This window comes from Bactrocera tryoni, chromosome 4 (assembly GCF_016617805.1).
Source record: "Bactrocera tryoni isolate S06 chromosome 4, CSIRO_BtryS06_freeze2, whole genome shotgun sequence".
In the NCBI taxonomy this organism is placed as follows: domain Eukaryota; kingdom Metazoa; phylum Arthropoda; class Insecta; order Diptera; family Tephritidae; genus Bactrocera; species Bactrocera tryoni.
The window spans coordinates 73648213-73673977 of NC_052502.1; the positions used below are offsets into that span (position 1 = coordinate 73648213).

Below are 25765 nucleotides of genomic sequence, written 5' to 3' on the forward strand. Positions count from 1 at the left end.
TACTTTTTTGTGTATATTTTATTAATTTTTAGTTTTTTTTAGTTTTTTTAATTTTTTTTTATTAGTTTTTATAATTTTTGTGTATATTTTATTATTTTTTTTGTTCAAGACCATAAAATTTTCAGTGTTTTTCTTTTTGGTATTCGCTATTTGGTAATAAACTGAATATTTAATATTTTTTTTTTAATTTTTGTTTTATTAGTTTTTATCATTTTTGTGTATATTTTATTATTTTTTTTGTTTAAGACCATAAATTTTTCAGTGTTTTTCTGTTTAGTAATGAACTTAATATTTAATCATTTTTTAATTTTTTTTTATTAGTTTTTATAATTTACTAATTTTTGTATTTATTTACTGATTTGATAGAATTTTTAATTTAAAAATTTTGCAATGTATTTTTGTTTAATTTTCTCGATAATTTTTATTTAGAAAAATTATATTTGTAAAAAAAAAATTTAGATTATAAAATTTGTCTATTCTTTTTATTATTTTTTCGTACGCCTTTCACGTCAAGGTTAATTAAAAAAAATTGTAGAGTTAATTATTTAAAATTTTGACATAATTTCATTAATTTTTTCTTATTTTTTTCAAACAAAATTTTTTATTACTTTTAATTTTACTAAATTTATTTTGCTTTTATTTAAACTAACATAATCTTAAATTTTTTAAACTATTATACAAAATTTTTAAATGCATTTTTTTTAAATTTTATGATAAATTTAGTCAAAAATATTAAATTTTTTTATTTTAATTAACATTTATTTTAGTTTCTTCAGTTATAAAAATGTTTAATGGATTTGTTTCTTAATTTTTTATTAATGTTTATAAAATATTTTGTAAAATAAAATTTGGAAAATTTTAGAATTTAATAGTTTAATTTATAATAATTTTATCAACTATTATTTTTTTTAAATCCTAAAATTTTAATTTTTTGTATGGGAGATTTGCAATTTTATAGTTTTAATTATTAATTATTTTTTTTTTAATATTATTTTATAAAACTTTTTATATAATATTTCTTTTTATAATAATAATTTTTGTAATTTCTTCAAATTTAAATAATTTTTTGGGAAATTTACAATTTACAATTTTATATTTTTTATTTAATTAATTTTTTTTTTATTTAACAAAACTTTGTTTTTTTACAATTTTTTTACAAATTGAAAGGTTTTTAATTTATTTTTTATAATTAATTAATTTCTTTTATAATTTTTTAAATTATGTTCTACAAATCAAACCTTGGTTTTTTTTTAATAAAGTTGTTTAAAATTTGTTTTTTTTTTGTTTAAATTTATAAATTTCCTATTTAAATGTTTGACTTTTTTAGTTTCTTTGAACTTTTCTAAATATTTTTCACGTTTAATGTGTCACATTCACCAAATTTCCATAAAACAAAATGTTTTTGTGTCTAAAAAAATTATTTCAACATTTCTTCTGTTTCTTTGTTGTCATGTATGTTCATATGTATGCGAACCATAAATGTTTATTATGCAGTGCATTATATAAAATTTTTATATATAAATATAAAAATAACTATAATAATAATGAGTGCAGTTTCTAGACCGTTAGTCGTTAAGGTTTGTAATTTTAAATATTAAATAAAAATTTAAATTAAACTTAATTCACTTTGCCTTTATACAAAAATCTCTACCACAGTTAGATAAGAACCATTCCTAAAATTTCAGGCTTTATTTCGTAGCGACCTATTGCATGATGCTCGGTTCGGTGGCGTTCGAGAGTTCGGCTTATGCGGTTAGTCGCCAGAGGGATGTACAACATATATAAAAACAAAATAGCGCTACTAATCGAGTTTGAATTCAGCATCTCACACTGGATTGGTGGACCACAAGTAGAGATTGTGGCGCTTTCTGCGACGGTATTATTTGCTTCATGCTTTTTACAGTGCTACGCATCAACTGGTCCATCAAATCTGGCCAAACAGCCCAAAACAGCTCCGTTTTTTGAGGGATCTCAAGGGTGTATATATTATGATTTTCTAAAAATGAATTTGCGACTACTTCATGTTGCAAGACCGCTATAAAGCTTTTGAGAAAACTGCGGCTGGGAAGTACTATACTCCGAACCTTGTCTCTTCTGACTAACTTTTATTGCAGACTTTGCAGAAAAGCAGAGTTGAAAATGTAACAGCCGTAGCTGAGAGTGTAAACGAAGACCGTGGAGAGTCGTTTCGACGCCGGACTGACGTATGGAATGACTTGGTGTATTTTACGCCGAGATCTTAAATTGAAAGCCAGTTATAGCTTGTGCAAGAACTGATGCCGCTCGACCTTCTTAAGAGACATCGCTTCGCTCTATGGGCTATTGAAAAGTTCCGAGAAGATCGGACGTTGTCGAGCCAAATTTTGTTCGTCGATGACGCCCATTTCCAGCTCAATAGGTATGCAAACCAGCGAAATTGCCGTATTTGGGACGAAGAGCTGTCATTTCATCTAGAAAAACAAGGTTTGGTGTGGTTTGTGGGCCGGTGGAATCATCGGTCCATATTTCTTTAAAAATTATGCCGATGAGAACCTAACCTTTAATGGCTACCGTTAACGCGCCATGATAACCGACTATATGATGCCTAAAAATGAAGCTCGTGATCTCAGCGACATTTGGTCTCAAAATCTTCATCTTCATCTATGGATTTATTGAGAGAAAATTTCGGTGAGCGGATAATTTCACGTTTTGAGCCGGTCAATTGACCACCAAGATCGTGTGATATCACACCGTTAGACTTTTTCCTGTGGGGATGTGTAAAGTCTAAAGACAATCCCGCTTCGATTTAGGCCTTGAAGTAAAATATCTCCGTGTTATTCGCCAGTTACCAGTCAAAATGCTCGAAAGAGTCATCGATTAAATTGAAATTTCTTTGTTTTTTCTTTAAAGAAAAGTGGGGAACCTCGAAATCGATCACCCTTTTTATCTCGTCGTAATTTTCAATCACTTTAAGGCGTGAAAAGTTCCCTTAACTGCTTGGGATGCGATTCACTACAGAAACAAGCAGCCTCAACTATCACGAAAGTTTCCTCTGACTTTGGAATGTTCTATAGTATACATACTTGGCCTATATTAGTCGGTATTTGCTTCAAAAATTCGATCAAATAACGGTGGAATAAAGTCTTAAGCTCACAAAGTAATTCACTATTTGAATGTTATAAATAAAATTATTTTTTTAAACAACATATTATTATTGACATATCTGTTAACTTGTATATTATTTACTACATTTTCAATGTTAGCGATATTTGGAAATCTTTACTATCTAATATATATGTATATATGTATATAATATATATGTATATAGATATACGTATATATTAGGGCTCCTATAACTAAAGGAAATTCTCAGCCGGGGCTAACTTGAAAGTTTCTTCGAAAGTTTTTCTGACGCTGGAATGTTTTCTTGAGTATAAATTAACGATGGATCATGATCTCGTGTGCACAAAATTATCAGATAGTGTAAACTGGCTGTCATAAATAACACTTCTTTACTTTTGACTACTTAATTTATATAACTGTTTACATTTACTATGCTTTCAGTTTTATCGATATTTTGAAATCTTCACTGTCAAATTAAAACAATAAAATAATAATAGTATATAGAAAATACATCACTGATTATCAACAAAGTACACTGCGTCAATTATGACGTCATGTGCGAACCTTTGTTTCAACTTTTTGATGGACATGTACTTTTATCGATAATTTTTTGACAAATTAACACCGTCATATATAGTGGTATAAATACCAAATAAACTACTCGAATTATCTTAACCAAGTAATCAATACTAATAGTAACATTGCTAAGTGCCATCGACAGCATAAAAATCCGATTTTTATTACTGTAATTTCAATTCGCATCGCCGATATTGTACGCAAGTGCGTAGAGAAACTAATAAAAAATATGCGCAAAATGAAATTAGTGTTTTGGTTACATGCATGCTTTACTCGAGTGTTTTTAATTACAATTTCATAGGAGGATAGGTCAAGTTTGATGTTGCTTGGAAAGTGAAGTGGACTACGGTTGTCTATACTATTTAAAAAACATTATTTATGGATATTGGTCGGATGAATATAATTGATCCTAAATAAATAAAAGTAAAGCTATGAGCAATATCCGAACTCTGACAGCAAAAAATGTTCAACTTATGTACCTAGAAGACACTTCGTAAACAGGAATGTATAATATTGAAACATCTAAACGATATTTAAAGCGCTTAGCACTCTAAACAAGGCTATCCGCGAAAATATTTGACACTATGTTAGATTTAATTATAGATTACCTTGAGAGTCTTTATCAAATCATTTTCGAGCAGTCAAGAGAAATGATAGTCTACACGAAAAGCAAACACCTGTACAATAAATCTGTTAGTAAATTAAATAATATATATGTATATATTTTTTAATTCTAATTTAAAATAACTTTGAAGCTAGTTTCAAGTGGTTAATAATGGATTTTTTTCATTCACGCAATTGAAATTAATTTTTTTTATTCTGCACTTCGCTTTATGATTCCCATATGTTTTTATACATACGACTTTTAGATAAAAAGTTATCGAAACTGAACATTGTCGAGAACGCGTTGACGAAGAACCACATCCAGGACGGCCACAAATGATGATCAATACGTCAATAAAATAAAGAAATTGGCGCTTGAGAGTTGACGATTAACCTGGCATAGTTGGAATATCGGAAGGATCGATGATAACCATTTTGAAAGGTCACTTGGAAAGGGACAGCCCGATTACTTATCACTTAATTTTTTCAATAAACACGTTCCCGTTAACGTCTGTGAAACAATGCTTTTCTACTACCAGGATGTCATGAAACGTATTATTACTGGCAAAGAGTCTTGGAGCTACAGGGTTTGTCCGGAAAGTAAAAGAACTAATTTTCTTCCGCCGCGCCTGTACTTCGGAGCGTTCGCGCACCGACTGGATTCGGTAGAGGGCGTTCCTAGCTAACGAACGAGCGGCTGGTCAATTGTCTCCGAGCACCTGGAGAGTCAGGACCAACATTTTCGCGCGATTGGTGCAAGCCGAAAATGCAGCGTTCGTTAGAGCAGAGAAATGCGGTTAAAAAATTAAGTATTTCCAAATTATTAACAAAGTCTTACTATATTTATACTCTCGCCACAAAGTTATAGTTTTGTTCACATAACGGTTGTTTGTAAGTCCTAAAACTAAAAGAGTCAGATATAGGGTTATGTATACCAAAGTGATCAGGGTGACGAGTAGAGTTGAAACCCGATGTTTGTCTGTCCGTCCGTCTGTCCGTCCGTCCGTCCGTGCAAGCTGTAACTTGAGTAAAAATTGAGATATCATGATGAAACTAGGTACACGTATTTCTTGGCTCCATAAGAAGGTTAAGTTCGAAGATGGGCAAAATCGGCCAACTGCCACGCCCACAAAATGGCGGAAACCGAGAACCTATAAAGTGTCATAACTAAGCCATAAATAAAGATATTAAAGTGAAATTTGTAACAAAGGATCGCCGAAAACCGACTAACAAAAAACGTCAGAAACACTAAATTTTACGGAAGAAATTGCAGAAGGAAGCTGCACCCAGGCTTTTTTAAAAATTGAAAATGGGCGTGGCGTCGCCCACTTATGGACCAAAAACCATATCTCAGGAGCTACTCGACCGATTTCAATCAAATTTGGTATATAATATTTTCTTAACACCCTGATGACATGTACGAAATATGGGTGAAATCGGTTCACAACCACGCCTTCTTCCAATATAACGCTATTTTGAATTCCATCTGATGCCTTCTCTGTATAATATATACATTAGGAACCAATGATGATAGCGGAATAAAACTTTACACAAATACGGTATTTGAAAAATATGTAAATGGCGGATAATGAAATCTCGATTATCACTTTATCATGCGAGAGTATAAAATGTTCGGTGACACCCGAACTTAGCCCTTCCTTACTTGTTTTTTACTCATAATAATAGGTTTGTCCGGAGCAAAGTTACTGTTAAAGCTTTTGAAAAAACTGCATTTTACGTGTGAAAGCTACTTTGAGTGCTTTCACGAAAGCTTAGCGTAGCTTTTAATTTTCATGTCTCATAACAGCAAAGTTGTAAAGCTGCTAAAAAGCTTTACGAAAAAGTAATGTTAGTTCAAGAAATATAAGTCCGAAGATGCAGCATTATTATCAATTGAAAATCCAAAATGGAAAAGCTTTTGTGATCAGTGTATGAAAGATTCAGCGAAATACTTTTGAATTTTCAAGCTTGAAGTAGAGTACATACATATTAGAAGAAACCGAATAAAGAAGCTGAAAAAAGTAAAAGAAACTACAACTCAGCGTTTCTATTGTTCCACTTTAAAAAAAAAAGGCCAAAAACTTAATGAGTCTTAGGGTAGCCAAACAGTTTTTGTTGTTCGCTGTCGTTAAAGCGCAAGCGTCAATAAAAAAATTACAATGATAATTATTCAAGGTCATAATTTCTTATATCTATCATTTCTATCGAAAATTTCTTCTTGCAAACTACCTGCAAATCATAAAAATGTACCTAGAAATGCTATCGCTCTGATCTCGCTATTAAAATAAAATATTGACACGTGCAAGTGGAATGCCCAAAATTTTCCACACACAAAAGCGATCACATATATATATGTAAGTATGTACAGAACAACTTAAGTACATACAAATGTCATATATGTATATATGTATATACATACAATCACGTAAATAAGTTCGTGCCACGTACATACATACATATACATATGTATAATAGTTACATATGTTTTTAACCCAAAATTATGCTTATCACCAAATGCATTGTTTCGCTCGTAAACAACTCATCCACACGTATACATACACATATTAATGCCTAAATTCAGCTTATGCTGCAGCGCGGTATTACTATAAATGCAGCGCTTATCCCTAAGATGCACTTTAGACGGCCGATAAACGGCGCGGCGTACACGTAGCCTAAGAAAATATCAAAAACGGCAACAAAAGTGTAGTGAGTGCAACGAAAATTAGTGATTTAATTTATAAAAATAAAAAGAAAAACTGTGAAAATAGTTCGAAAATAAACGAAGAAAACAAAAAAAAATAATTTCTAAAAATAAAATTCAAACACAAAAATAAAAAATATTTAATTTATAAACAAAAAAAATTGTGGAAATAATTTAAAAAAATATTTGCAAACGCAAAAAACTATAATTTCGAAAATAAAAACAAAAAACATCAAACACAAAATTAAAAAAATATATTATTAAACACAATAATTAAAAAAAAATATTTTCAAACATAAAAATTAAAAAAAAATTTTTTTTCAAACATAAAAATTAAAAAAAAAAAATTTCAAACATAAAAATTAAAAAAAAATTATTTTCAAACATAAAAATTAAAAAAAAAGAGAAAAAATCAATTTTTAAGCTGCTAATACGCACACATCCGTGAAACGGCATTTTTGCACAGTTATTTTCACTGCGAATGATGGACGAAAATTTAACGGAAACAAGTGAAAGTCGAACTTTCGTAAAGAATTCATATGTGAAATCGCAAAAAATTCGAAACCGTTCTAAATTGTGTCTACAATTACGTTGTTGTATTTATGTTGGTGTCATTTTATTATTTTACACCAATTTTCTATGGTTTGACGGTGGCTGGCGTGGACGCGAGGAGAAAGGTGAGTTGGAAATTGTGTATTTAGGTATACATGAGAGTTATCGAATTTAATATAGAAGAATTATCGAATTTAACATAATATTCTAATGTCAAAAACTTATCGGAACTTTCGGTATTAAATTTTCGTAGTTGCCAGTTATATTAATTATAGTTTATTAATTATATAATAATTAATTATTACTTATAAAATAAACAGTTCATTGACCTTCTGTACATTCTTGACGAGGATTATTTCCTAACTTTTTCGCAAACAAGGGTGATATGAAAAAATAACGGAATCTCATGGATAAGAGATTTAGATTTAAAATACTCACAGCCTGACTACAAACATAAATCCTTTGAAATTGTTACTATGTACAAATATCATTTATAAATCGATATTGAGTGCTATTGACATTTGTATTTTATAAACAGCTGATTTTGACAACCTATTACAAGCATAAGTTAATCGCAAAATGTATCATCTTTGTTTAAAACTCTCATCGCGTACACATTTAAACACCTTTCTGTCTTCAAAATTTATCGATATACATAGGTAAACAGCTGATTTTGACAGCCTTACAAAGGACCAAAGATCTGCCAGCCTTAGGGTGCGCGCAGAGTAGACGCTGAAAGCCGAGGCGAGCGAGTTTTCCCATTTGAGCAACAACGCATTTACGCTCGGCTCGGCTCTAAACGTCCAACTTGCGGGTACCCTTACAACAGACAAAAATAACACCGAATTTGTATTGCTCTTGTTGGAAATTAAGTTTTAGCTCGAGACACTTACATATATTCCTTCATAAACAGCTGTTTTTTTATTTTGACAGATGTTATGACAGTTAGTTCGAATGTATGAAGCTGTCAAATATTTGTTGAAGTAACTAAAAATATTTCCAGCAGAACTATAACCTGTTAACTCATTAAATCCAGAAAGTTGGTGCAGGCAGTAAAAGCCACGCTGCTTAAATATTTACAACTTTAATATCGAATATGCAATACCAGAAAAAATCTGTTTAGTATAGACTTAAAATCGTATACAAATGGATTTTACTGTATTACGCATATATCCCTTAAACTCAAAATGATGCAAATGCTAGAAAAGTACAAATATAATTTCAAAGAGCTTTTAAGCTCCATTCCAACAAATTTCAAAGTGTTTGAAGAGCTTAAGCTTAGCTCAAAGCACATGCACACCACTTTTGAACACGTACTAACTGGCATCTATATATATTAAAATAGTCACCCCAACAGTGCCTCCCAAACAATCGCAGACAACTAGACAACTACTCAGTCTCGTGAGTACCAGTGCTGTTGACTTGGAGCATTCACAAGAAGACGTGAGCATAACAGAAGTACATTACAACAACAGATATCAATTAAAGCACAAAAAACTTGATGAGCGTAAGCCAACAACAACAGAGGAAGTAAGAGCAACCCCCGCGTATAACGCTACCCGCGCGAACCCACGGTGGAACGCGAACAGCGCAATCATAGTCAGAGAGAATTGCACCGCGCCGGCGATCTTGGAATTTCCCACAGACGGACTGACGCGCACAGAACGCCAACACGGCTGGATTACAGTGCATATTTTATTGGCGCTCTACTGCTTTTGGCTGTTGGCGGTAATCTGTGATGATTACTTTTTGCCCGCCATCGAGTTAATATGCCAAGGTGAGTTAAAGTTGCTGTGTATACTAAAGAAAACGTTAAATTAAATTATATGCTTTCCATTAACAGCGCTACAGATGCGCGCCGATGTGGTCGGCGCCACTTTTATGGCAGTCGCCACTTCAAGTCCGGAACTCTTTATGAATTGCGTTGGTACATTCGTGACAAAGGGTGACATCGGCATTGGCACAATTGTGGGCTCGTCTGTATTTAATTTACTGGCTGTACCGGCGTGTTGTGGTCTCTTTGTGGGCCAATGCGTGCGTTTGGACTGGTGGCCGGTGAGTCGCGATTGTTTGATGTATTGCCTGGCTGTGATCGCGTTGATCTGCACGCTCTGGGACGGCAAAGTGATGTGGTACGAATCGTTGATGCTCTTCTTGGTGTACTTCATTTATATGGCAGGTAAGTTTTGAACACAGAAATATAAGTTAGAACTTTTATATGCGCAAGCTGCAGAGATTTAGCGCTTTGAGCTCCTGAATTTAGCAATAGGAATGTACTAAGTTCTAGTGAACTTCGATTTGTGTCATAATCGTTGTGGCAACACATGAGGTTCCATGAAGTTTTAATACCATCGGACCTACTAAACCACCGACGTAGCGCCTTAAATCTTCCGCTTGCTAAGTCAAACTAAACTTATGTTATTTTAACTCTCTCTTTTCGCTCAGTGATGTACTACAACGATAATTTCGCACGCTCAGCACGTCGTCTGATCTCTCGTTATCGCCGTAAACTGCGTTTGGTGTTTTCCTATCGTGAAGTTAGTGAGCTAACGCCACTTATTAGACGTCAGCATACATTCAACGGTATTACCAATTATACATTGGGAACGTCTTTTAATAGCATTAATAACTGTGCTTCAAGCAATAATCTGGCAACATTTTATATACCCGATTCGTCTACGCAACTCTATCCTAGTTTGGAGGATATCGAAAGTTGTCGCACGTCAGTGACACAAAATGATAGTTGCAGTTGGACGTTAGACTCCGAACCAAACTTCGTTAATGAAACTGGTGAGTGGCAAACAAGTTTTCTAAAACAATCTAATCTCTTTTAATCAATCTCTCACACATTAACTAACTATCTCTCTCTTCATTGTAGACTATAATGCAACAGATTTCGCTGATCTACCTTGGCAACGCGGTGATGCTTCGTGGCTGTGTTTCATAATCCGTTGGCCCATCACGTTTCTGCTATACATAACGGTACCCGATAGTCGCAGACATCCGCAAGCCAAATATTTAACATTTGCGGCATCGATTATATGGATTGCGGTGATCTCATATGTGGTGGCCTATGCGATAACCGTAATAGGTGAGTTGTAAAACGACATTACTTATATACATATGTATGTAGTAGTTGTTCTACATTCTAAATTTGTAGTTCCAAAACTATGATAAACTCAAAATAATACCGGCAGGTGTCTAAAAAACCGTCATAAACTGCCTACTTCTAGTTTTGTGTATGTTTGCTGTTGGCAACTCAGTTAAGTACTCGTGATCAATCAGAAATTGAATTTATTTTTAGCAACGGAAACAATAAAACGTTTAAAATTGCGTACTAAATCGACTCATATATAGCCGAAATCTGTGAAATATTTATGAATTTTAGGCACCTGCTGAAAATGACATGCCCCGTCAGCTAAAAGCAGTTCAAATACTTTATATTTTTATGATATTTTTCTGAGTTAAAATTTTTAAATAGAAATGAGTGCTATATTTTATTTTTGCTACTAACCTCTCGACCGTCTTTAATGTGATTATTTATTTCCTTTCTTCTTTCATTTATGTTTTCGTTTACTTTACGCTCATTTGGATAGCCGCTCTAGTTTCTTTTCTTTTCCTTTCCTTTCATATTTTTAAAATTTTTATCTTTTCTCCTTAATTTTGAATTGAATATTGTTTTTCTGCCTTCCTCCTTCCCTTATAGCCTTTGCGTAAAGCCGAACTAATTTTGTAGATTAAGATTATAATGCGAAACCAGTTTTTGCCTTACGCTCAGCCGACTACTCGTTTAACTATAAGCTCGGTTAACAATCAGCTGCCATATTCGCATTCGTTTTCCTTTTGTATTTTTTCTAACGATTAAACTGATTGTTTTTTTATCAATGCCCACAACCAAATTTATAGCCTGGACAACAACCCGCACAGTTAAACACAGTAAAATTTACAGTGTGGACAATAAACCAAAGAGTTGCATTACAGTTTAAACTCAATTTCAGTTATATTAAGAATTAACGTGGTATGATATAATAATCAAGCAAAGTCCGGTTAATTGTTCACTAAACTGCTGTGCGAAAAGGCTATTACTTTACTTTCCACTCCATTTTCCCAGGGTTCATTTCATTATCTCTATTTCCTTCGCATTTCCTGTGAGATTTCATTGTCTCGCTTTTTTTAACCAGTTTGTTCCAGTATCTGTTTTAAATATTAATTATACCCAAAACTGGGTACATTTAGTTCACAACAATGTGTGCAAGATCCAAAAGGAAACGTCGAAGGCTCTGTAAGTTTTTATGTACGCGAATTGGCCACACAGTGTTTGAGATGTCGATCTTAAATATTGCTTAAGTCCATTTTTGCCTAAGCAGCTGCGCATTTGTCGGAACCAGCGATATCGGCGCACTATAGCACATAGCTGCCATACAAACTGTACGATCATAATCAAGCCTTTGTATGGAAAACTTTTTTATTTGACGGCATGGACCAGTGTCCAAAGTAACGCTACAGTCTCCAAAAAGTTTGCCTAGGTCAGACCACTACGGCATATACTATGCATAGCTGCCATACAAACTGACTGCTCAAAATCAAGTTTTTGTATTACAACAGCGGTGCAACCGAAATTAACTATACATGTTTCTTGTTTTAAGTAAAATCCTTACTCTCTCTCTCTCTCTCTCTCTCACCCAAAATCAGCACTGCATTGTATCTCACACTAAACTCAATCTCTCGCTCTTTCTTTACTTTCTTTACAGGCGATACGCTCAACATACCCGACTCTGTTATGGGGCTCACAATACTCTCCGCCGGCATGAGTGTACCGGAAGCTGTCTCCAGCATTATTGTCACGAAACAGGGACTTGGCGCTATGGGCATCAGCAATGCAATTGGTTCGAATACATTCGACATTTTACTCTGTCTCAGCGTGCCTTGGTTTATCAAAGCATATTTCCTACCCAATCACCCGGATGAAATGTGGGTTGCGCCCAATTCGAATGGACTCACATATTCAGTCAGCTTTCTGCTTGCGTCTGTTGTTTGTCTCTTTCTAACATTACTGTTGAATCGTTTTAAATTGGATCGCAAAGTGGGTTTAATATGCGCCATTTTATATGTCTGTTTCATTGTTTGTGCGGCACTCATCGAGCTCAATGTTTTCTTTCCGGTTAATCTACCTGTATGTGAGCACTGAGTGCAAACGAGTGAGGGTGACGGTCAAGTTGCACGATCTAGCCATATTATTGCATGAACTTTAGATTTTGTACAATTATTTTTATTAATATTTAGCCAACAATAAATGATAATAATTAGAAGCAATAAAAGAGCTGGTTTTATTTAAGGCTATTTTTCACAAATGTGTGGGTCGATCCCTTGATTGTTACTATCCGAAGTGAGATCGGAACTGTTATCAAAAGCAATGCAAATATTTTTATTTTTCATATGGTACTTTTCTTTCTAACCTTATCTCGATTATTATGATATTTGCTTATTTCTTCGCGTTATCATCGTCTGGTATGACACTCTCTCCTTTTCTTTTTCGGCGATTATTGGTTTGTTGTTAGGCAATGAAAATGCAATAGCGCTATTTTTACTCTATTTTATTGTACTTATTACTTTTTAAAATTCCACAACATCGAGTCAAGTGCAACAAACCAGTTAGAACTGGAATATGTTATTGCTTCGATAATCGGCGCTGTTTTACACCCCCGCTTGCAAATTCGAACGTAGCAAAGTGAAGGTCACACATTCACTTTATCAAATAATAGCACTTCAGATTGCGAAGAAATGGAGATTGAGACCGCAGAAACCGATTCGGCGTGATTTGTTGTTGCGGTTCCGTCTCATTATAAAAGAGGATTTTTGAAATGAGATTCAGCAGCCGACTCTAATAAGATTATAATAAAGATATGTAATGGATTGGATATAATTCGTAGATGATTTCTTCTATCTTGGAACCAGCATAAACACCAACAACAACGTCAGCCACAAAATCAGACGCAGAATAACTCTTGCCAAGAGGTGCTTCGGACTGAGTAGGCGATTGAGAAGTAAAGACCTCTGTCAACGAACAAAGATAAAGATAAAGACTCTACAAGTCCCTACAGACTGGGATAGCACTGCTTTATAGTGCAGGGGCGTGGACGATGACAACATCTGATGAGTCGGCATTACGAGTTTTCGAGAGAAAAGTCCTGCGGAAGATTTATGGTCTTTTGCATATTAGCAACGGCAAATACCGCAGTCGGAAGTATGAGCTCTAGGAGATATACGGAGACATTGACATACTTCAGCTAAATAAGAGACAGCGATTACCCTGGCTAGGTCATGTCAGCCGGATGGATGAAAACACTCCAGCTCGGAGAGTATTCGACGCATTACCCGCCGGGGGAAGCAGAGGAAAAGGCAGACCTTCACTCCGTTGGAAACACCAGGTAGAGAAGGACCTTGGAATATTCAATTGGCGTCAAATAGCGAAAAGGAAGAACGACTGGCGGGCAGGTGTAAACTTGGCTATAACCGCGTAAGCGGTGTCTACGCCGATAAAGAAGAGGAAAAATAGTTACAGAAAAGAGAGACCTTTCCACATTTTGAGAGATGTAATCAAGAAACGTAAGTTCCCAAAAGCTTTTGTCATTCCTCGATTTTAGCTATGGTTACGGTTCCCGGTTTCGAAGCACTAAATTAAAAAACTTTGTTTCATAAGCACTCCTTTCAGCCACCTAACTCAATTGTTGTTATATTGACATAAAACCCCCCAAATAGTTACAGAGAATACTGAAGAGTTATCATAACTAAGCTAACGAGTGTAAATGTATTAAATTCAGAAGTAGCACTAGGTACTTCAGTTCGCTGACATAACGGCAACACTTGAGTCTTTTGTTCAAGAGGACTGAGTCGAGGACTTCACATATGTAAAGTTAAGATGGTAATCTTACTAATCAAGCCCCCATTCTATGTTTCGCACTTCGGTAACTGGCAACTTTGATGTCTACATCATCACCTAACGTCTAGTCCCTTGTTACCACTTAATTCTCCGAATCTTTTCAATCTCTATGTCTACCTACGAGGAGAAGTATTGAAATAGATATACTCGTAAGCATTATCTAACTACGATGGTCACGATTTCTAGTGTTTGGCCAATTCATCTTAGATCAAACAAAGAAAAACTCTATACTTCAACGATCACAAAGTCTCTCTACTATTTGCTTCGAGTCCTTAGAAGAAGATAACAGATTACCAACCACGAAGAGTGCAGTTTCGCGGAAAATAGGTTAAGGGTTCTGGCACACCTCGAAGAACGATATTCTTCGACGATCACAAGGTCTCTCTACTGTTAACTTCGAGTCCTTACAACTACATGCTGATAACCAAGGACCAGTACCGCCCTCGAAGAACTTAGTTTGGAGCTCTTTGTGAACTGGTTCCAGACTTCTAAGACTATACTACAATAAAAGTTGAGTACATTTTAAAAGGAAATGAATCAGCAAAATCAACGAGACGTTCCGTCACTCGAAATGCCATTGGAATATGAAGTGCGTTAAGAGTAAAGATTAAGTAGTTTTTACTTTTAGATTACAACATTCTACAAGTGTTTAGATAGTAACTTTGTAAATTCCGTTTTTTTTCCGCGTTTTTTTTTAGATTGCTGGCTTATATTTTTATCTGCAATTTTTATTGATTTTTCGCATACTCACGCCCACTTAGCAATCAGTCAAGCGTTTGTAACAACTGTGACAAATCAAATCAATCAATTTACAGCTGTTCGATGATAATAAAGTGCGAATTACTTGTGCAAATAACTACTAAACGTTTTAATAATAATAAACTAACACAGGGCTGCGAATAAGCCAAGCTTATTGATTGGAAATCGAGCTGCCAACTTTTCAATACGTCAGTGTGAGATTGACTTCGTGGATACAAGCCGAAAAAAGAGATCGCGCAATATTTAACCAGCTCACCAGATCTTTCACAGACGCCCTCAGTGGCAAAGGCGGTGAAGTGTCCCGAGTGGACTCTAAGGAGGCCTTCATTTTTCAACTTTCAAAATTGCCGCTGTGGTTCGGTTATGTAAAGAAAAACATTTTTTTCCGATTCGAATGGTCTCTCCAAAAGCTCTTTGGCTTTAATTATAACCCTTCTATTGTTTAGAGACCATAAAGGTAGACCTATTTGCAAGACTTAGTTAATATCTAAAATGACAAATATTGCCTATTTTCTTTCAAAATTGCCGCTTTTTTTCGGTTATGTAAAGAAAAACATTTTTTTCCGACTCGAATGGTCTCTCCAAAAGCTCTTTGGATTTAATTATAACCCTCCTATTATTTAGAGACTATAATAGTAGACCTATATACAAGAATTAGTTGATATCTAAAATGAAAAATATAGTCCATTTCTTTTCTAAATTGCCGCTATGGTTCTATTATGTAAAGGAATACATTTTTTCTCGTCAAAAGCTTTTGGCTTTATTTATAACCCTTCTATTGTTTAGAGACTATAAAGGTAGACCTATTGGTCTAAGACTTAATTGATATTTAAAATGTCAAATATTGTCCATTTCCTTTCAAAATTGCCGCCATGGTTCGGTTATGTAAATAAACATTTTTTTTTTATAATCGGAAGCTCTCTCAAAAAGCTCTTTGGTTTGGGAGAACTAAGAGAAACTCAATAAATCGCGTTTTTGCTCAGAGCACAGCTGAGTTTCAATACTAACGAGGCGTTTTTACAGTCCATATGTCATAAGTTTTAAGCTTATAATGTTGTGGAATGAGTTTCGAGAGTTTCTAATCGATTTTGCCTTCTAAGTGTACGCGTATACCGATTTTTTCAACTCTGATTTGATTCTTTTTATTCAATTATTCACTGGGTTTAGCGGAAAGCATGAAAATACTCATTCAATTTGTTAATTTCAATATTACAAAACAAAAAACTGTTAAGCCTGTTCAAAAAAGTATGACGCACGACACGTGAAGCGTATAAAAAACATCATATAACTTTTTTTTTGGTTTGCGTATTTATTTTATGAATGAAAATTTTGCTAATGACAATATTTTAATACCGCATCCAAATAGATAGATATTTTAAGTTTCGTAACTAATACTTTTTACACTTCATTAAGTATTTCCCGTGTTTAGAGATAATGATTTAAGTGACGACGTCATGAATTCTGTGAAGAGTATGCAGTCGTAATGATTTTTATTGTCAAGTGCAATTCTAAAATAACAGGATATTAGTTTACTATTTGATTTCTTGAGATTTGAGTGTATAAGATGTTTTTCGTAGAGTTTGGAACAAAACTCAAAAGCTCAAAATTAGAGCAGCACGTCTTTAGTTGAAATAAGAGCTGTTTAACTAATATAGGGAGCCACCTAAGAAAAGTGAAATCTTACACAAAATTTTCGAACTATTAGAAAGACGGCAGGCTTTCGGTCTAATTAAAAATGTACGGAGAACTCTTGTAGGCTCACAGAAAAAGCTTAAAGGGTCTTGTGTAATAAATATTTAATTTTTCCAGATTTAACCTAGATTTAGTTTATTAGCTTAAAGGATATTGAATGTCATTGTAGACCTTGTACTGACAATTTGTAGGTTCTCCGTTGGTCAAGAGTCACCCTGAAGAGTCTACTATATTACAGAGTACTACAAATACCTTACAAAAGAGCCAAAAATAGCTTTCAGAATATTACTCCCCTGTATGCAGAGCGAGACGCCTTCTACGTCGTAGGTAAGGTAAAGCTTCTTTAGATTAAATTTTCCGAGAAAAGGTTTGTCGTGGAACTAATGCTATAACATTTCTGTAGAAGCGAACTAGTCTCTCAGTTTTTAATACGAAATTTTGCAGACAATAAGTTGTTAATATTCTGGAACCGCCGAAATCTACTAACTACTATATAGTTACTATACAAAATTATAGATCAAATTTTAGACTTATATGAAAAACTTTTTTATTTGGAGAGATTTTTGCAGGAAATTTGACACAGATTATTTTTCAAGGCAAAGCTATAAACTCTATATAAATTTTTCTGATCGGATTGTTATAGCATATAGCTGCCATACAAACTGACCAATCAAAATCCAGACTTTGCATGGAAAACTTTTTTATTTAACGAGATATCTGCACGAAATTTGACACAGATTATTATTCAAAGACAACAACACAATATTCCAACAAATTGTTCCAATCGGACCAATATAGCATATAGCTGCCATACAAACTGACCAATCAAAATCCAGACCTTGCATGGAAAACTTTTTTATTTGGAGAGATATCTGCAGGAAATTTGACACAGATTATTTTTCAAGGCAAAGCTATAAACTCTGAATAAATTTTTCTTATCGGCTTATTATAGCATATAGCTGCCATACAAACTGACCAATCAAAATCCAGACTTTGCATGGAAAACTTTTTTATTTATCGAGATATCTGCACGAAGTTTCACATTGATTATTATTCAAAGACAACAACACAATATTCCAACAAATTGTTCCAATCGGACCAATATAGCATATAGCTGCCATACAAACTGACCAATCCAAATCAAGTTCTTGTATGGAAAGCTTTTTTATAACGCAAACTAATCGATCAAAATCAAGAAAAAGCTTATTTTATATATTTTTATGTTATTGCCAACAAGTATTAGTATCGCAGTATTTGATATAATTGTAGAAAATATTTTCCAGCCTTACACCCTAACCTAACCTAACCTCAAAACATAATACTCAAAATGTCACTCATTTAACTCTTTGAGTCAGTCAATATCAAAAAATAAATATTTTCTTCACTGCCGGAGTGCGTTTAGAATCAGATTTTGATAAAATATTTAAAATGAGTTTAAATCAATTTGTTAGTCAAAGTTTATCAGCTGTTATTATCAGCGCGATTTTACTCAAAAGTATCATAGTCATACTCATTATTATCTACGTAATAAAATAAGCATTCATTCATATATGCATATACACATACATAAGTGTATGAATATCTCACAGAATTTACGGTAATGATAGCAACAACAACAATAGCAACAATAAGAAAGCAACAACTCCAATACCGCCATAGCCCTTTTAGTGAAGTGTTTATGAGAGCAAATAAAATTACAACAACCACACATACATCCACAACAACAACAACAAGCAGTTAGCTACAATATCAACATTAAGCAGCGCACTTCAATCGGACAATGCTAGAGATAAATTTTTGCAAGACCCACACACAAACACATGCAAGGCATTGAGTATAAAATTGAATTAAAAAACAACCAACAACAACAGCAACAATAATAACAACCATAATGAAATGCAGTGAAAACAATCAGTACTCGAAATTGCTGAATATTTGTTTGACAAAACGTCTTTTAAAGACGGCAACGCCGCGCATACATTTAATTAGTTGAACGCCATAATTCCAGCCGTGCGGATGAGTTGCGCCCCATATGTGTGCCTAAGTACCGTCAAAACGAAATCATACCACATTTAACGGGCTAAACAGCGCACAAGTAGAATAAACGCATTTTCGAAAAAAAAGTAAAGAGAGGAAAGCAAGAAATCAACGTTGGAAAAGTGCTTTTGATTTGGCAAAAGTCAAGCACTGGCGCGTTGCTTGCTAGCGCCGCGAATTAAAAGTGGAATCGAAAAAGAAGGTATATATTTAACTATTTTCGAAAATGTCGGTTTTTTACTAAAGGCTAACTCGTGTGCGCGTTTGGAAACATTTAAGGCGGTATATTAAAAAATATATAAATATTAGCGTGAAGTGGTGGGAATAGTGAAGGTAATTGCAAGAGGTCTATATATCGACAAAAAATAAAAAAAATTCTCCAAAAATTAAATAATTAAAAAAAATCATAAAAAATAACAAAAATTTTGAACAGCAAAAAGAAAATAATTTTAAAAAAATATTCAGAAAAAACAACAACAAAAAATAATTTAAGAAAAACCAGCAAAAAGCCTGAACTCGAAAAAAAATTGTATGTACAAAAATAAATAAAAAATAAGATTTCTTAAAATATAAAAAAATAAAATCTGAACAAAAAAAAAAATAATTTTAAATTGTACAAAAATTAATAAACAAATATTTCTCAAAAATTCAAATTGAAAATTTCATATTAAAAAAATATAATTAAATTCACAAGGTGAATATAAAATTAATTATTTTTCTACAAAACATATTTATAAACAAAATCTTCTGATATTCTTTAATAAAAACAGCAAAAACTATTCAAAAAATGTAAACTTTGGACTAAGAAATTAAAAAATATTTATTTCTAAATATTTTATATACATAAAAAAATAGTTTAAAATGTAGAAAAATAAATAAACAACTAAAATTTCGAAAAATTCAAAAAAATAAAAACGGAGCTCAAAAAAAAAATTTTTTTTTAAATTTACAAAAGTTGATACAAAAAAATTTTTAGGATATAAAAAAAATTATAAATTCTTTGTGAATTAATAAAAAAATTATTTTCCCATAAAAAATATTTAGAAACAAATACTTCCGAAATTCTTTAATAAAAACAGCAAAAACTATTAAAAAAATTATAAAGTCTGGGCTAAGAAATTATAAAACTTTTATTTCGAAATAATTTATGTACATATATAAATGCCCAATAAATAAATAAATAAACTACAGAATTAATAATTTTCTATAAAATATATTTAAACCTGAGATTAATATTTAAAAATCTTAAATAAAAACAGCAAATATCACTATAAAAAATTATTGTGGAAAGCGCTATGCAAAACTATTAAAATTATTTCTGAATAATGTAAAAAATAAAAATAAATAAAATTCCATTTTAATGTGAGCAACAATAACCAAAAATATATATATGAAATTTGTAAGCTGTTAAGAAAATACTTTTTTTCTTAAATTTACAAAATAGCCGACGGGCAAAAAAATGAAAACAAGAAAAAATGTTAACTTCCATCTTATTCCTTAAAAAACTAAGTAAATATTTTTTTAATTAATTTCAAAACCCAAAGAATTTTTTGTTTCAATTTATAATCACCAATTCACTATAATTTATTATTATTATTATTTTTTGTTTTTTTTTTACAAATTTAAAATTTTATTACAATCTTTAAGCTTAAATTTAATAAAAGTGTATTTTTATTTAATTTTTTAGCTTCATTTAAAAAAATATAATTATACATATGTATATCATATTATCTCAATAATCAAAAATATGCAATTCTACTTTTCAGCTAAATTTACAAAAGCTTAATGCTTAATAGCCGTTTAATTTGGTGGAGCAAATAAAAAATATAAATTTTCAAACAATTATTTGCCAAATAAAGAAATATTTCGAAATAACAGTGCTGAAAGTGTTTAACGAAAAGTTCATACAACAGCAATGGCAAAGGAATTACATTTGCTGTTAAGCGCATTGCTCGTGCTGGCCACTGGAATTGAGCAGATACAGTGCAACGGTACGTATGAGTAACAATGGGTAAACAAGCAATTTTGGTGCTATGTTATTATAACATAACTAACATATGCTGTGACGACGTGTATGTGCATGCATTGCATTTTGAATAATTTGGTGGGCAAAGCCACTAGGCGTATGAGTAACATTGAATGGAGGCAAGAGTTTGAAGGTTTTTCGTTGAATATTTATTATGACTGTATGCAAAAGCATTAAATTTAAACCAAAAATAAAAAAAAAATTAATTTAATAATACTAAAAAAAAAATAAATAAATAACTAAAAAATAATAATATAAAAAAATAAATCTAAATAAAAAAGTTAGATAAATAATATAAAAAAAAAAATAAAAAATGATATTGAAAAATAATGACGTAAAAAAATAAAATAAAATAATAATAATAAAGAGAAACAAACAATAAATAAAAAAAACATAAAAATTAAAATAATTAATATTTGCACTTCAAAGAAGCATATTAGTACATACATATGTATGTATGTATATACATATGTAAGAATAATTCTGTGTATTTCTGAGTATTATATAAAACTATTTTTTATTATAGCAAACAATTTTCAACTCGTTATTTTATTAAGTGTTTGGAAATAGCTTTATAATTATACAAACCCACATATGTATGTATGTACACATTATTCTTAGCAGCGTTAATCGCTTCTAATTGCCACTTAAATGAATAACTAGTAAGTGCGCAGAATAGAATAATAGAACTGATAGCAAACGATTATGACTAATTCTATTGCATGAAAGGTTACAGACAAATATGCAGAGAGGGATTGAATGTAAAAAAATGGAAAAATTAAAAAAAATGGAAAAATTAAAAAAAAAAAAAACAAATTAAAAACAAATTTGAAAAAATTTAAAAAAAAAACAAATTTGAAAAAAATTAAAAAAAAAAGAAATTTGAAAAAAATAAAAAAAATATACTGAAACAACGTTAAATCTAAAACTTACCAGACTAACATAACCAAGCCAAAAAATTAAAAAACTTAAAATTAAAAATGTAAACTGAAATTAATGCATGAATACAAAATAGAAAAATTAAAATTAACTTAAATTTTAAAAATGTCTAATTAAAAACTTAAAAAAAAGTGTTTTTATAAAAAAAATAAAAAGAAATGTAAATATTTTGAATTAGTATAAAACGGTTTGTTTTGTAATTTGTGTATATTTGACGTCTTTTTCCATTTTTAATGTTTTAATTTAAATTAATTAATTTTATAAATTTTAAATTTTAAAATGTAGTAATTAAAAACTAAATAAAGGTTTTTTCTTAAGAATTTTTAAAAAATTAAAAAAATAACAAATATTTGAATTGATATAAAACGGTCTATTTTTAAATTTATGTATATTTGACATAATTTCGCTATTTTTAATATTTTCATTTAAATTAATTTATTTTATAAATTTTAAATTAAAAAAATTTATAATTAAAAACTTAAAAAAGAAAATTATTAAAAAAAATTAATATTGAAATCTATTTTTTAATTCATGTATACTTGACATAATTTTTCCATTTGTAACAGTTTCATTGAAATTAATTTATTTCTTAAATTAAAGTTTGTTGCTTTTTATAATTATAATAAATTTAAGCATAATTTTATTTTATTTTTTTGGTAATTTTTTTACACAATTCGAATAATCTTAGACATGCCTTATTTAATTTTTTTTTATAATTCAATTAATTTTATTCTATTCATTCTAAAAAAAACGATTAAATCGATTTAATCGACCAGGGCTTGACCCTAGAGACATCTATTGGAAAACGGCGAAGGCAAAGTTATGGACCTAATATGTTGATGAAAAATGTATGTATTTACGGCAATTTTTACTCTAAACTACAATATTTTTATTTTTTTATTTATATATTTTTCATGACATTTAATTTTGTTTTTAATTATTATTATTAAATTAAATTTAATATTTTTCTTGATTTTTATTTTTTTTTTGTAGTTATGAAGTTTATGAATTGTATTGATTTTAGGTATATTTTAGTAAGTAAATAAAATTTTAAATACAATTTAAAAAAATGTTAGTTAAATATTCAAAAAAAATCAAATATTTCCTCGTACTACGTTTTCCGATCATGCTATATTATATCGAGACATATTTCACTACATAAGTACAAAATAAATTAATTGCACAGCAAAATATTTTGCAAAAACTGAAAATAAAAAAATTAATTATTGCCAATACTGAACTAAATAATTGTTATTAATATTAAATGCAAATTTGCTATAGCCTTTTAATGCAATAAATTTACATTGTTGCTGTAATACAGCGTGAATAAAGTACATTTTCTTAACGTGTGGTTATGCAGCGCTCACAGCAGGTGTGATGCCACTGAAGCATATACTACATTACATAGCGACATCCACACATACAAATGCAAAAATAATTGCTTAGCTGGGTTGTGAAATTTTTTAAATTTAATTCCGATTATTTCATAATTCAAGTTAATACAAAGTATAAACAGTACATTTTTTCTTATGAAAAAGTGCAATGGAAAAGTGGGATTTCCACTCGCGCCGTGTGGTTTACACGCTGTTGGCGATTTTGAAAGAATAACATTATTATCAAATGATTACACTAAGAAATCAGTAAAAATACATGTCATATCGTGCCTGCAATCAGTTTATTGATAACCGCTATCGGTCCGCTGTCATTGACTGTGTATCATATGTTCAATACTGAACATTTGAAAATAGGCGCATGAGCGCATTTAATAAAGAATTTATTAAATTCTCGAAATCTAAAATATTGTTTTCGAATGATAAACGCGACGCTTTTGCGTCATGTTCTTCAAGCGAGGCTAATTTGCCACACTTAGAGATGTAAAGAAGTTAGATTGCTGAAAATTACTTTTTAAAGACATTTTCTGTGACGTCAAACCAGCAGTGCCATGTGAAGGGTGTTGAGATATTATAAAATCTGACAAAAAAGTAGCCGGAAGTTGTAAATAAAATGCAAAATATTTAATTATGCATCAATATTTATTTTGTCGACTTCAAAGTAACCCTCAACAGAAATAATATTCGTATCTTCTTCTTTACAATGTCATTCGTCAATGTCGTCGTAGAAGGTGCTTTTCAAAGTAAACAGGACTTTAAAAAAACAACAGAACAAATGGTATTTTGGGCAAAATCTATTTATTTTATTCAAAATAGGAGACTCTCTGCTATTCTGCTTTAATACAGCTTTTTGCACGGTCCAAAAGCATGTCGAACGAGTGTTTCAGCTCGTTGGCCGGTATGGCCGCCAGTATGCCGGTGCAAGCCTTTTAAATGGCCTCTACGTCTGCATAACGCTTTCCTTTCATGATCAAATGCATTCTTTCGAAAAGGAAGAAGTCGCACGGCGCCATATCAGGTGAATACAAGGAGTGGTTAAAATGTGATTTTTGGTCAAATAATCGGTTACAAGCGTCGATCGATGAGACGGATTCTGAGCAATTTTTGGTCGTCTGTCCATTTGTGCGGAATAAACCGTGCACACACCTTTCGTAAGCCCAAATGTTCGGTCAAAATGCGATAAATTGATGTTTTTGAGATGTTCAATTCCATTTCCATGAATTTCAATGATGATTTTGGCTGATTTTTGATGAATTCATGTACAGTTTCGATGAAATTTCCGGTGATCACGGATTTTGATTCGCCCACATGTTGATCGTCATTTCTGTCCTCACGACCACTTTGAAAACGTTGAAACCACTCGTGCAATCTGCTACAGGATAGGCAATCATCGCCATAAACTTGTTTCATCAATTGAAACGTTTCGGTAAAAATTTTACAAACTTAAAAACAAAATGTTGGCTCTTTGGTCGAACGGCATGGAGAGGTCCTTTTCGTGCTGTCAAAAGCCGCTTTGAAATCGACGAAAAGGTGGAGGATGGAGTACGTTAGTTGATCGGTGGTATTTGGCTTCGAATTCGGTAACAATTGTGGCGTCGAACCAATGGTGTATTATTGTCCTGTAAAATCCATGAATTGTTCCACACTTCCGGCAGTTTTTAACGGATGTTGCCACGCGAACGTCTCAATACGGCCAAATGAACTCCTTATTAGCTACATATCTGTCCTTCCGGTACAAATTTATGATTCACCAAACCACGAATTTCGAAAAAACAATGAGCATCACCTTGATTTGCGAGCGGCTTTGACATGATTTTTGTGATTGCGGCTCGTTTTTTCCCCTCCATTCCCATGATTGTTGACTTGTTTGCATTTCAAACTCATAAACCCACGTCTTACGGCAGTTATAATGCTTTTCATGAATGTGGGATTGGAATCTGCACGAGCAGTAGACCTGTTTAAGGTATTTATTTTGAAAAAGATAATCCTTTCGAAACGAAAATCATTAGAACGAACTAGCGAGATAGGTCGAGCTCTCTTGTCATCTCTCTAACACTTGCCTGATGATTTTCAAGCACTATATCCTTCACTTTTTTAATATTTTCATCGGTTGACGAGGTCGAAGGTCATCCAGAACGAGGCATGTCTTCAACGATCTCTCGACGGTTTTTGAAAGCTTTGTACCACTCGTAGGCTTGTGTTTTTCATAAAACTGAATCACCGTAAGCCTTTTGCAACATTCGCAACGATTTCGCATACGAAATATGGTTAGAAATACAAAATTTTAAACAAATTTCAAATTCAAAATAATTTTTTCAATTAAAATTTAGTTTGTATAAGTTTTTAATATTAAAAAAAAAATAAAAATGAATTAAAAAAAAATAAAAATGAATTTTTTTTTTGTAAGTTTAAATTTTTTTGGAATTTTTGTTTTTACATTGTTTACA

At 31.8% G+C, this 25765-nt stretch overlaps 2 protein-coding genes and 1 long non-coding RNA gene across 6 annotated transcripts in view; 2 read left to right on the forward strand and 1 right to left on the reverse strand.

The window, feature by feature from the left end:
• The window catches only part of LOC120774002, a 134487-nt gene that overhangs the window by 82880 nt on the left and 25842 nt on the right, over positions 1–25765 (reverse strand). The window lies entirely within an intron of this gene.
• Positions 9246–12811, forward strand: LOC120773999 (sodium/potassium/calcium exchanger 4-like). The gene is made up of 5 exons (XM_040103276.1): positions 9246–9311; positions 9378–9713; positions 9980–10324; positions 10413–10625; positions 12286–12811. The coding sequence occupies exons 2-5, from the start codon at positions 9386–9388 to the stop codon at positions 12720–12722; spliced, it is 1323 nt and encodes a 440-aa protein (XP_039959210.1). The 5' UTR covers positions 9246–9311; positions 9378–9385; the 3' UTR covers positions 12723–12811.
• LOC120773997 (sodium/potassium/calcium exchanger 4) overlaps positions 18926–25765 on the forward strand; it is a 37425-nt gene continuing 30585 nt past the window's right edge. The window contains exons 1-2 of one of the 3 annotated variants that reach the window (XM_040103269.1): positions 18926–19295; positions 20729–20953. In XM_040103269.1, the coding sequence (XP_039959203.1) occupies positions 20878–20953 (76 nt within the window). In that variant the 5' untranslated portion in view covers positions 18926–19295; positions 20729–20877. Of the gene's footprint in view, positions 19296–20728; positions 20954–25765 lie in introns of those variants that run through there. The other 2 variants (XM_040103270.1, XM_040103271.1) reach the window with 2 other exon arrangements.

Excerpts from the sequence above, each read along its gene's own strand:
- LOC120773999 (XM_040103276.1), top strand. The coding sequence starts at position 9,386 with ATGCGCGCCGATGTGGTCGGCGCCACTTTTATGGCAGTCGCCACTTCA. Across the intron at positions 9,714-9,979 it reads GTACTTCATTTATATGGCAG|TGATGTACTACAACGATAAT; the intron begins GTAAGTTTTGAA and ends CTTTTCGCTCAG. Across the intron at positions 10,626-12,285 it reads CTATGCGATAACCGTAATAG|GCGATACGCTCAACATACCC; the intron begins GTGAGTTGTAAA and ends CTTTCTTTACAG.